This window comes from Eutrigla gurnardus, assembly GCF_963514095.1.
Source record: "Eutrigla gurnardus genome assembly, chromosome: 5".
Taxonomy (NCBI): domain Eukaryota; kingdom Metazoa; phylum Chordata; class Actinopteri; order Perciformes; family Triglidae; genus Eutrigla; species Eutrigla gurnardus.
Window position 1 is genome coordinate 30,834,801 of NC_139919.1, and position 12,246 is coordinate 30,847,046.

General features: G+C 47.2%; 1 protein-coding gene across 1 annotated transcript in view; it reads left to right on the top strand.

Annotated features, from left to right (window-relative positions):
- gfra3 (GDNF family receptor alpha 3) overlaps window positions 1-10,336 on the top strand; it is a 29,666-nt gene extending 19,330 nt beyond the window's left edge. Inside the window, exons 5-8 of the mRNA XM_084010431.1 lie at window positions 9-118; window positions 2,206-2,340; window positions 5,612-5,748; window positions 9,711-10,336. Of these exons, the coding sequence (XP_083866557.1) occupies window positions 9-118; window positions 2,206-2,340; window positions 5,612-5,748; window positions 9,711-9,920 (592 nt within the window). The 3' untranslated portion in view covers window positions 9,921-10,336. The remainder of the gene's footprint in view (window positions 1-8; window positions 119-2,205; window positions 2,341-5,611; window positions 5,749-9,710) is intronic.
- The last annotated feature ends 1,910 nt before the right edge of the window (window positions 10,337-12,246 follow it).

Below are 12,246 nucleotides of genomic sequence, written 5' to 3' on the forward strand. Positions count from 1 at the left end.
GTTGCCAGGTCCAGACTGGCTGATTTCCTGAATAGCTGCCAGCCGTCTGCGCTGACGGCCAGCGGCTGTCTGAAGGACTCGGCAGGCCTGTGCCTCCGAGCCTACACCGGACTCATCGGTACGCCATCCAGGACTTTATTCCAGATTCACCTCCACCAGAACAGGAAGTCCAGGAGAGAGCGTGTTTTCTGGCTTATTACTGAGTTTGTCTGAAGGACGTTTTTAAAAATTCTTCTACAGATTTCCCCTTGAAGTTTGAAAGGCTTTGGGCATTTTGAACTACAGATTATAATTTGGCTTCAAGCGGTTTTTGATTTGTGATGATCTGAGTAGAAGTAACCATGAAAGGTTAGATGTACCGAGGTCAGGGACTAGAGGTAGAATTATGTCAGTCCAGGCAGTGGCGTCTGGGTCGGCAGGAAGAAGACGAAGATGAAGATCTTTAAAGGATTACAAGTTCTTTAGGACTTAAATCGTAGCATGACGGACAACCAGAATTTAGGATTTAATTAAAATGTTCAACCAAATGTATAAAAGACATCACTCGTTGGTTTGTGGACTTCAGTTCCAAAACCTTTTTTTGCAACCAGAGAAGAAAGTAACCATATGTGGACTGTGGAGGAGCGACGGGTGGATCTGATGAACACAAGCTGGCAGAACGGCACACTTACTGGATCTGGATCCATGTGGATTCTGGTGTGAAGCTGCGAACAAAGTACTTAGTAGCTAACTAGCATCGGTAGCGTGGTAGCGACCTGTCAATCAGCAGGTAAGCCCCGCCCCCTGAAGCATCCCCTGCTTTCTGGTCTGTTGGACTCTAAATGCACCATAGTCGCCCCCTGGTGGCCAGCAGAGAGAAGTAGGACCATTTTCTCATAGACTTCTATACAACCAGAGAGGAGTCGCCCCCTGGTGGCCAGCAGAGAGAAGTAGGACCATTTTCTCATAGACTTCTATACAACCAGAGAGGAGTCGCCCCCTGGTGGCCAGCAGAGAGAAGTAGGACCATTTTCTCATAGACTTCTATACAACCAGATAGGAGTCGCCCCCTGGTGGCCAGCAGAGAGAAGTAGGACCATTTTCTCATAGACTTGTATACAAAAAGGTAAAGGTGTCTGTAGAGGATAGACTGGGAGGAAGGGTTGATGGGGGAGGATTGATGGGTGGGATGGGGGAGTAATGGGGCAGAGAAGCAGGAAGTGAGTGAGTTGATCCGACGGAGCAGAAGTGGAGGAGAAGAGGCAGCAAGATGGAAAGTGAGGATGCATGACAGGAGAGGTGGATAGAGAGGCATCGAATGGCTTTCTGCCGCTCTGACAATGACGGATGACTTACCTATGAGCCTCAGAGCTCTTCTTAAAGGAACAACCTACACATATTTACAAAAGACCAGTAGCCAGAGATAATCCATCAATGTGAACGCTGATTTTCCTCAAGAGAAAAACAGAATGCATGCTTTTTACTATTTGGGACTCTACAGGTGTCAGGTGTCTCCTACATCTCTGTTTCTGTATGGACTAAACCAATGAAGACAACATGTTATTTAATGTTTTGTTGAAGTGTTGTTTATGCTAAGCTAACACTATTCAATCCAGCTCTGTTTTTTAAGATGACTTTAACACTTAACTGTAAAGTTGACCTTGAATTATGAAGCTAACTTTGTTAGCAGCTTCACACCAGAATCCACATGGATCCAGATGCAATATGCCAAACTCGAGGCTTCAGAACTGTAGTCCACAATCCAACGGGTGATGTCACCATGACGATGTCCACTTCTTATACACTCTCCGGTACATAAGAGTGGTGTTTTATTTCATCTCAGAAAGAAAGCCAGTCGGTACGTTTCCTAAAATGTTGAAGTGTTTGTTTTTGGGAGGTTTGAGGAGTGTTTGCTGCCTCAGCTCCATCCAGACTTCAGCATATTGTCAAAATTTGGGCTTTCTGCCTGTAAAAAGTTGCCAAGATGGCAGCGAGCAGAAACACAGCGACTTCAGGCTGCAGAAACGTCTCTTCAGCTCCCCGAGGAAACGCCACACAGCCGACCTCCGGTTTCTCTACAGCCGGTTGAACTCTTACTTTTTGAAGTTAAACATCAGCATCATCTTTCTGCCACAGGCGGAGCTTTCAGGCTCATTTGTCTCTGACTTATGTGATTTATTAACTTTGTAAGCTAACCCTCTGACCTCTGACCCCTCTGACTCACAGGAACCACCATGACACCCAACTACGTCAGCAATGGCTCTGCAGACGTGTCGCTGTGGTGCAGCTGTGAAGGCAGCGGCAACCAGTGGCAGGACTGCCTGAGGCTGCAGCGCTTCTTCACCCACAACACCTGCCTACGTGAGTCCACACGGTCCACACCGGTCCACGTCACGGGTCTGGTCTCTGATCTGGACTAGTACTCATATATTTAGTTATTTGTTGTCTATTGACCTCTTTAAACTGGATCGATTCAGTGAATTTATTATTATTATTAGGTAGTATTTCCAGTTGAAGAGTTGACTACAGAAAACCTTTTTTATACAATATTCTTCTCAGGCTAAACTCATCTAAACTAAAGCAACACGTTCTCTCTCGAAACTCGTGAAATCCTGATGCCGAGTCGCCCCGCAAACGTCACTAGACGCTCAGAGCGACGGCCGTGTGGCGGGTGGGCGTGGTCAAACACAAACAGGACTTTCACCCAGGAGACTGGTGTTCGTGTCCCTCGTTGTCTTATTTTAGCTTAGTTTGGTTACGTAACTCAGGTGCTCACGTCTGCTGGGTAAAATATGTATTCAAAACCTTAAAAATTAAATAAAGCTACATTGGTTTAAGCTTATTTTAAAAAGTACGCATCCAACCAGCGGGAAGTGTACGTTTCCTGTAAACATAGATTTTTTTATTTTGAAAAGACAGGAAACTGACAAACCCTCCACGATGCTTTCAAGTTCTTACACTCGAGGGGAATTTAGTGAAGCGTTGGGCCCCTGAGATGTTGGGATTTGACCAGTTGGGATTTGACTAGTTGAAGATTTGACTAGTTGGGATTTGACTAGTTGGGATTTGACTAGTTGGGATTTGACCAGTTGGGATTTGACTAGTTGGGATTTGACTAGTTGGGATTTGACCAGTTGGGATTTGACTAGTTGGGATTTGACTAGTTGGGATTTGACCAGTTGGGATTTGACTAGTTGGGATTTGACTAGTTGGGATTTTACCAGTTAGGGATTTGACCAGTTGGGATTTGACTCGTTGGAGATTTGACTAGTTGGGATTTGACCAGTTGGGATTTGACCAGTTGGGACTTGACCAGTTGGGATTTGACCAGTTAGGGATTTGACCAGTTGGGATTTGACCAGTTGGGACTTGACCAGTTGGGATTTGACCAGTTGGGATTTGACCAGTTGGGATTTGACTAGTTGGGATTTGACTAGTTGGGATTTGACCAGTTGGGATTTGACTAGTTGGGATTTGACTAGTTGGGATTTTACCAGTTAGGGATTTGACCAGTTGGGATTTGACTCGTTGGAGATTTGACTAGTTGGGATTTGACCAGTTGGGATTTGACCAGTTGGGACTTGACCAGTTGGGATTTGACCAGTTAGGGATTTGACCAGTTGGGATTTGACCAGTTGGGACTTGACCAGTTGGGATTTGACCAGTTGGGATTTGACCAGTTAGGGATTTGACCAGTTGGGATTCATTTGACCAGCTGGGAGTGAGCATGTGTTGCAGCTGGACCAGGTCCCAGCAGAGCTCCGGGTCTGTATTATGTCCGTCTGATCAGGTTAATTAATTGTGTGTTTGTTTTCACGGCTGTAGAACAATATGAGCTAAATGAGCATTTAATGAAATGCTCATGAAAACCATTTCCATGTCCAGCCTGAACCGGGGTCATGGTCCAGGTGGAGAACCAGTCTGGGGAGTCTGCAAGACAGATCTCATTAAGATGCGACTATGCTCTTGATGGATACTTGTATTCTGTAATTCACACACAGCGAGGGAAGAACGGGGATTCAATAAGGGCCCGCCGCTCATTTCTGTTGTTGTTTCTACGGCGGGTTATTATTAAAATGTCTGGTGGAAATCAGACACAGAAGGAGCCGCGGAGGTGAAACATTCATCTGACGTAGAAAAGGATGTGATTAGAAAGTGTATCAGGCTTAAAGCAACACAATGTGGTGAGAACTGACGGACAAGACTCAGAAAGGCAGTTGTCAGGATGTGGTTAGCCTAGCTTAGCATAAAGACTGGAAGCGGAGGGAAACAGCTAGCACACTTTACTAAGACCTCACATGGTTTCTGTCTCTTCGATTTAATCCGTAAACAAACTGAAGTTGTGATTTTTTTGTGGCAAACAGAAGTTGGGCTTCTTCCCCGAGTCCTCACAGTGCGGTTGCCAGGTTTGGCACCAGCGAGCCTGTTCAGAGACCAGAGAACATGCAACAACAATCTTATCTGGCAACACAGAGCAGCCGGAGACTCAGAGACGAAGACGATGAAGGAGGAGGGATAGCTCCAAAAGTGTTTGGAGACGTTGGACAGAGCCAGGCTAGCTGTTTCCCCCCGCTTCCAGTCTTTATGCTAAGCTAAGCTAACCACACCCTGACTCCAGCTCTGCACTCATCAAACAGACCTGAGATCTGTGTTAATCTTCTCATCACATTCTTGTTCAGGATGTTTCAGCTACACAGCATGTAAGAATTTGATTTATTTTTTTAGGACAAAACTTTATTTATTTTATTTTATTAATTATTGTGCAACCAACTTTTCTAATCAAGAATAATACATAAAAGGAAATTATTTGTCTTGTTATTATAATCATGTATTCTGGTTTCATGGTATCTGTTTCAACATTCTCTTTTATTTCATTTTTTTTTAACTTTATTGACTTTGTTTGTGTTTGATGATGAGTGTTTCTCTTGCTTCCTGTGTTTCTGTCCCAGGATGAACTTTCAGATTTGAACTTGATTATCTGGATTTTTAGGGGATTCTTTGGAAGATTTACCAACAACACATTATTGTTTTTCTGAAAGCCCCCTCATGTTAAATAATGGATCTGAGGACCGGATTCTGAAAACAGAATTAATGTGTCACCATCAGAGAATCTCCCGAGAAACAACTCAAAGGGAATAAATGAGAAAAAAGAAATGTGTTTGACACAAATGTCTGCTGAATCTTCGTGGGTGGCGTCTTCCTGCAGCGCCGCTCGCAGCACGAAGCCCGACTCGTTATACGCCGGCCGCACGCCGCCGCCTCGTGGTCTCCCACGCTGCAGGGTTCAGGTCTCTGCAGGGTTCAGGTCTCTGCAGGGTTCAGGTCTCTGCAGGGCTCAGGTCTCTGCAGGGCTCAGGTCTCTGCAGGGCTCAGGAGTGTGAGGAGGTCAGACCCCTCCGGCCGTCAGTCCGTCACGCCGGCTGTCAATACGGCCGTCGATACACACCGAGCCGCTGATGTCCCAACACTAAAGCCCGGGTCGATGCGTCGATGCACTTCCCATAAAGCTCAGCGATTTATCACGCTGCGACAGCTCGGACAATAAAGCTGCCAGATAGATATGTAGGTTCACGCCCACACACACACACACACACACACACACACACACAGTGATGGCTCCGTCTCCCTGCAGGTAACTCCATCAGCTGGATGGGGAGCCCCGGCTCCCTGCCTGCAGACATCACCCCCCCTCCGGCGCCCGGACCCTCCCCGCCGGCCGAGGACGACGAGCCGCTGAGCAACAACCACCTGCCCGAACACAACAACATCGTGAGTGCACACACACACACACACACACACACTTTTAAATTACCTCCCAGTCTCAGGGTCCCGAGGCCTTTTCTATTATCTTCGGTTTGAGCTCGTCTTGTCGCTGTCACGCCGCGCCTCCTTTATTTATTGTGTGCTTTTTATCTCCATCGCCGGAGCTTTGCTTCTTTTTTTTTTTACTATCACTTTTATTACTTTACTGTCACTGTTCACTTTCAGGTTTCTTTCTGACAGCCGGAGATGGAGTTTGTGTTTACGGGTTTTTCTTCTAATGGAAGCCGCATGTTTCACCGGATGTCAAACGTTTTAACTTCGTTCTCTGGAAATATTTTGATAATAAAACAAAACAAAAGGAAGAATGATCAGAGGTGACTGTTTTTGGTCACATTTGTTATATTTTGCTTTAGCTTTCATTTTCAACACTCTTCACAGCCGGCGGGCGGCGATGGGGATCAGGGTCAGACCTCACAACCAAACAAGTGTCCTGAGGCCCCCCCATCGACCAATCAGCCGGCCCACAGACGGTTCTTGGCGGCGTGTTTTTGATTACATCCTGTTGGATCGTGTGTGTGCGTCTGCCAGCTCAGTAATATGCAGACATGGTGAAATGTGCTGCGGACACATGGTTTTGAGAGCGCCGTCCTGGACCGCGTCCTGGACCACGTCCTCGGGCCGACGCCGAACCATTTCAAACGCGGTCCAATCCAATCGCGGCGCTGGCTACTGTAACCCTGGCCCGGGTCCACAATCTGCCGTGGCGTCCCAGCTCCCAGCATGCCTCGCTGCCAGAGATAATCTGGGCCGCCAGACAAGAGGGGATTCCAGCTCTCACTCTCTCTCTCTCCCTCCCTCGCCGTGTCCGTCTGTGTCTCTCGCCCAGTGAGCGGATTAGATGAGGTGCTGGTTGGAAGCGGTGCATCAGTCAGGCTTCATTAGTATGAATTTATTCATCCCCATATGTATCTCCACGTCTTCCTTCCCTTCCTCCCACCTTCTCTTCGTTCGCCCATTCTTTCAGCCTCTCTCTCTCCTCCACACACACCTGCTCCACATCTCCTCCTCCGCCCGTCACTCAGCTCGTCTCTCCGAGGAGCTTCGCCTTGTTCCTCTCCAGTCATTTCTACTCCATTTGAAAGGTTTCACTTCAAAAAGCTGAGAATCCGCTCATCCGGTGGTGGTGGTGGGGGGGGGGGTTGTTTTCAGTGTTACATTTCCACACGGAACACAACCACATGGAGCGAGGTGGGATCTTATACAACGAGTGTCAGTGAGTCAGAGAACATATGGATATTACACAATGACTTGATCAATAACAGACTTTCAAAAGGGGCGTGGCCAATCACAATCCAATTGCAATGTATTCTGGGTGCATTTACACATAGCAGATACCTGGACTTTGCACCAGATCCGATACCAGCTGTGTACTATCAACCCTGCGTGGGATGACTCAGACTAACGTGAACAAACATAACATTTAGATCACTACTGCAGAAGTGGACGTCGTCATGGTGACGTCAGACTCATTGGTTTGCGGACGACGGTTTTGAAGCCTTGAGTTCGTCCCCCATCTTGGTTTCTTCTGCAACCAGTGAAGGAAGTGACCATATTTGGACTGTGGAGGAGCAACGGGTGGATCCGATGGACACAAAGCAGCAGAGCGGCACCCTTGTGCGCCCAAGTGAGAAGTAGGGTCAAACAAACACAGGACTTTCACCCAGGAGATACCGTTGAAACCATTTTAAGTTCTAATTTGAACCGAAATGATGACTTTCTCTAAACTCAACCGAGCCGAGAGGATATATCCAGATACATATTGCATATTAAATATCAGCTACTCTCTGTGTCTAATAAGAGTCCAGTTCCTGGGACGTCTCTCGGTCCTAAAAGGAACCGAGTTCTTCGTCTTCTTCCTTCCAATTATCTTCAAAGAAATATGAACAATGTTCTTGGGGGCTTTTCGTCCCCCTGTTGTACGGCAGCAGATGAAAGGAAAGGTCACCCGACTGCCGGGACGAGACGGAGGCTAAGAATAAAGCCTGCAGGCTGCAGGAGAGCTGGGAAGAAGCTGCTGGTCAGGCTTCATATCTCCACCACACACCCTGCTTCATGAACAGCATCATTCCAACACCACTTTGCTGAAGTGAGAATCTGTTTCCGGCGCCTGAAGCAACGTGAAGTTTACAGCTTTACAGCTGTCAGACGAGATGATGAAAAGTTAAAAATGAGTCGCAGAGATGTCAGTCAGGGAGCGGGGACTTGGGGAAACGAGCCGGCATCAGAGGCAGTATTTCAAATAAACGATAGAGCGCCGTATTATTATCGGCACAAGAACAATCTGCGAACGATAACGGAGCTCGGGGGCCTCGGGCTCCTCCAGATGTTGGTGCACATCATGGAAGGCTGAACAGCTGGGCATCCTCAACTCTCGGCATCCATAACCGTGAATCATATTCATCAACAGCTTTAAAAGTTTGAAGATCTCGATCAACACACCCGATCTATCTGACGTCACGTTGAACAGCCAAACAAACGGCTTTCTGAACGTCTGACAGGAAAAAGTTTCACAACAATCAGAAAAATGTCAAAATGATATGTTTTACTTCAATCTGATGGATTGGTCGTCATGGTGACATCCCCGTTGGTTTGTGGACGACGGTTTTGAAGCCTCGAGTTCTGCATTTTGGCTGTTTAGCAACCAGTAGAAGGACGTGACCATATTTGGACTGTTGGAGGAGCGACGGGTGGATCAGAGCAGCACCCTTACTGGATCTGGATCCATCTGGATTCTGGTGTGAAGCTGCTAACAAAGTTAGCTTCATATTTCAAGGTCAACTTTACAGCTAAGTGTTAAAGTCATCTTAGTAGCTAACTAGCATTGGTAGCGTGGTAGCGACCTGTCAATCAGCAGGTAAGCCCCGCCCCCTAAAGCATCCCCTGCTTTCTGGTCTGAGATCATAAATCAAGCGAGAAATAGGGTCATTTTCAGACTCAGACTCCTTTATGACCAGTGGAGTCGCCCCCTGGTGGCCAGCAAAGGGAATGACAGTTTAAGGCACTTCAGCGTTGGCTTCACTCTTCAGAACCGGAGGTTGTCACCTATCAGCACTTTCTCTATGGCGTTTTTTCTCCACGATGAAATAAGACAGAATTTAGAGGAGGATCTGTTCTTTTTCAACTTTCTCTTCAGCGAAAGTGTCGAAGTAATAACTAAACTTTGCGACCACGTACGAGGAAAATCGCCCGACAAATGTACATTTATCGGTGATCACCTGATGGAACATCTTCCACCTGTCTCTGTGTGGAGGTTTGCTGGAGTCGTAACGGTCTGAACCACGTCTCCTGATGTCGTTGCCACGTCTAACTGTGATTGGCCCATCTGTTTCAGAGCCACAAGGCAGCGATGTGACTGAGAGAGTTTAAGAGTCCTGTAGAACTCATGAACACTCGTCAGTGTAAACCCCCCCAGAAACCTGAACGGCCTGCATCCACACACACGGTTGTAAATCACGTGGAATCCAACATTTACATAATTCTCATATGATCACCGTGGAAACGGGCTGTGGAGGGACAAGGCTGCCCTCAAACAAAACAAAGTCCTTTTAATTTAAGCTGTTTCATTATAATAATGCAATTCCCATGCAAATTACAAATCACATGCCACATAAAAAAAAGATTTTACTGTGTGTTTTATCACAATATAATAATAATATAATATATTCTCTTTGTGTGAGTGGTTTTAATAATGAGCTGATCGTATGTTGGGGGGAAATAACTGTGTTTATGGTCCCAAAATACTTTGACCCGCTCGAGAAATCATGAATCACTTTCATTAAAACATTTTTTATTCAATTCATTATGATTTTCTATTCAAAATCATCTGATTTTAGGGTCTGGCAAAAATACCAGATATGATATTTGAATTTTATTAACTGTGAAATAAGTCTTTTTTTTCTCGCCGTCAGGTGGTGGAGAGTGAGGAGGAGGAGCAGACGCAGACGGAGGAGGTCATCGATGAAGAGGCTCAGTTCAACATCATCCAGCTGTACTCGGAGAGTACCGTCTCCAACCTGGGCTCCCCGGGGACCGGCGGAGCTGCATCCCCCACCTCCGGACCCCCTACAGCCACCCTGCTGCTCCTCCTGCTCCTATCGGCCTCCGTCAGCTGGGGCTAAAACACACACACACACACACACACACACACACACACACACGGACGGATGGCTGTAACATTCTAGAAACACGGTGAAGAAAACGGACTTCACACTTCCCTCAGTAGCATCGTCTCATCGATTCCTCACGTCTGTCCTTCACTTCCTCTTTTCTTCAACGCCGTCTGACTGCGGCTGCAGCAACGCCATCTTAACATCCTGGTCACACGCCGCCGCCGCCAACCAGCGAGCATCACGCAGCTTCCTGTCGTCGGTCAGAGTGGCTCGTCAGCACACAGATGTAGATATACAAGACTCTGATTTGAAGCTGCTCCAAAATTATGGTGAACAAACTCAAAATAACAAACCCGAAGTCTGCTGACTAGCTATCGTTAGCGGCTACGTTAATATGCAAATTAATTATGCACAGTTTTAATTTGAAAAAATGAGCAGGCGACAAACAAAGAAGTAAACATCGTACGGAAACATTGTATGGAAACATCGTACGGAAACATCGTACGAAAACATCGTACGGAAACATCGTACGGAAACATCGATGGCTGCAGTCAGACAACGTTGCTGTTGTTGTTTTTAACTAATTGACAGATGATGCTTCGTTCCTTTGGTTACGTCCCACCTTTGCGTCGTGGGACATCCTAACAATGACTGAGGGGGCGGGGCATCCTAACAATGACTGAGGGGGTGGGGCATCCTAACAATGACTGAGGGGGTGGGGCATCCTAACAATGACTGAGGAAGCGGGGCATCCTAACGGTGACTGAGGGGGCGTGGCATCCTAACAATGACTGAGGGGGTGGGGCATCCTAACAATGACTGAGGGGGTGGGGCATCCTAACAATGACTGAGGGGGTGGGGCATCCTAACAATGACTGAGGAAGCGGGGCATCCTAACAATGACTGAGGGGGCGGGGCATCCTAACAATGACTGAGGGGGCGGGGCATCCTAACAATGACTGAGGGGGCGGGGCATTGATGTACGATGCATCCGTCTAACTTCATCACGCTGACGAATGGACGGATCCTCGTCTGAATGATAAATCACACACTTGTCTCGCACTGTTTAATGAACATCGAATGTGTGTGTGTGTGTGTGTGTGTGTGTGTGTGTGTGTGTGTGTGTGTGTGTGTTGCACAGAAACACTGGGTAAAGCTCTTTGTTATAATTTGAGTCGCTGCCACCCACGTCAGCAGAGCCACACATTCAGACTCACACAAGCCGGCTGCCGATGCAGCGCTTTCTCGCTTTATTGCTTCGCTCCCGTCCCTGTATCCCCCCCCCCCTCCTCCCTCCTCCCCCGGTAACTCGGGACCGGGACCCGAGCCGCCACAGGCTCCAATATGAATAAAGCCGTCGTAATAAAAAACAACACACACCAGAAACAATATGAGCTTTAAAACGGCAGAACAAATCAAATGGCTCCCCGGCAGGCGAAAAAAAAAAACACGAGCTGCTGCTCCTGACAAACGGCTTCAAAAGGAGAGAGAGAGAGAGACAGAGAGAGAGAGAGAGAGAAAGAGAGAGAGAGAGATTTCTGGGGGAGAAATTAGGGGGAGAATAAGGCCAGGTCCCCGTGTGGTCTTTGTGCGTTTGATGTTTTACTTGCTTTTAGTTGGGAGGCTGGTAATCAGTCGCTGACAACATCTCTTTATCATCTGACAGCCTCCTGCAGGGAGTGTGTGTGTGTGTGTGTGTGTGTGTGTGTGTGTGTGTGTGTGTGTGTGTGTGTGTGTGTGTGTGGGTGTGTGTGCATCAGGCAATCAAAGAAATAGTGCACTATAGTAAGAACAGAAAATGACCCCGGAGCACAAACACAGCAGAGAGAATCGCCGGCTCCTGATTTTCTATGTCTTATAAATCTTTTGCTGACAGTCATTTTTTTTCTTCTTTTTTCCGTTTTCTTGGAACCTGAAAAATCAACTTCCATCCGCAGGTTCAGTGATGATGGTGGAGAGGAAGAGGAGGAAGGATGAAGGAGGAGATGATAGGAGGGAGAGGAAGAAGAGGAAGGGAAGGAGGAGATGATAGGAGAGAGAGGAAGAAGAGGAAGGATGAAGGAGATGATAGGAGGGAGAGGAAGAAGAGGAAGGATGAAGGAGATGATAGGAGGGAGATGAAGAAGAGGAAGGATGAAGGAGATGATAGGAGGGAGATGAAGAAGAGGAAGGATGAAGGAGATGATAGGAGGGAGAGGAAGAGGAGGAAGGATGAAGGAGGAGATGATAGGAGGGAGAGGAAGAAGAGGAAGGATGAAGGAGATGATAGGAGGGAGATGAAGAAGAGGAAGGATGAAGGAGATGATAGGAGGGAGATGAAGAAGAGGGAGGATGA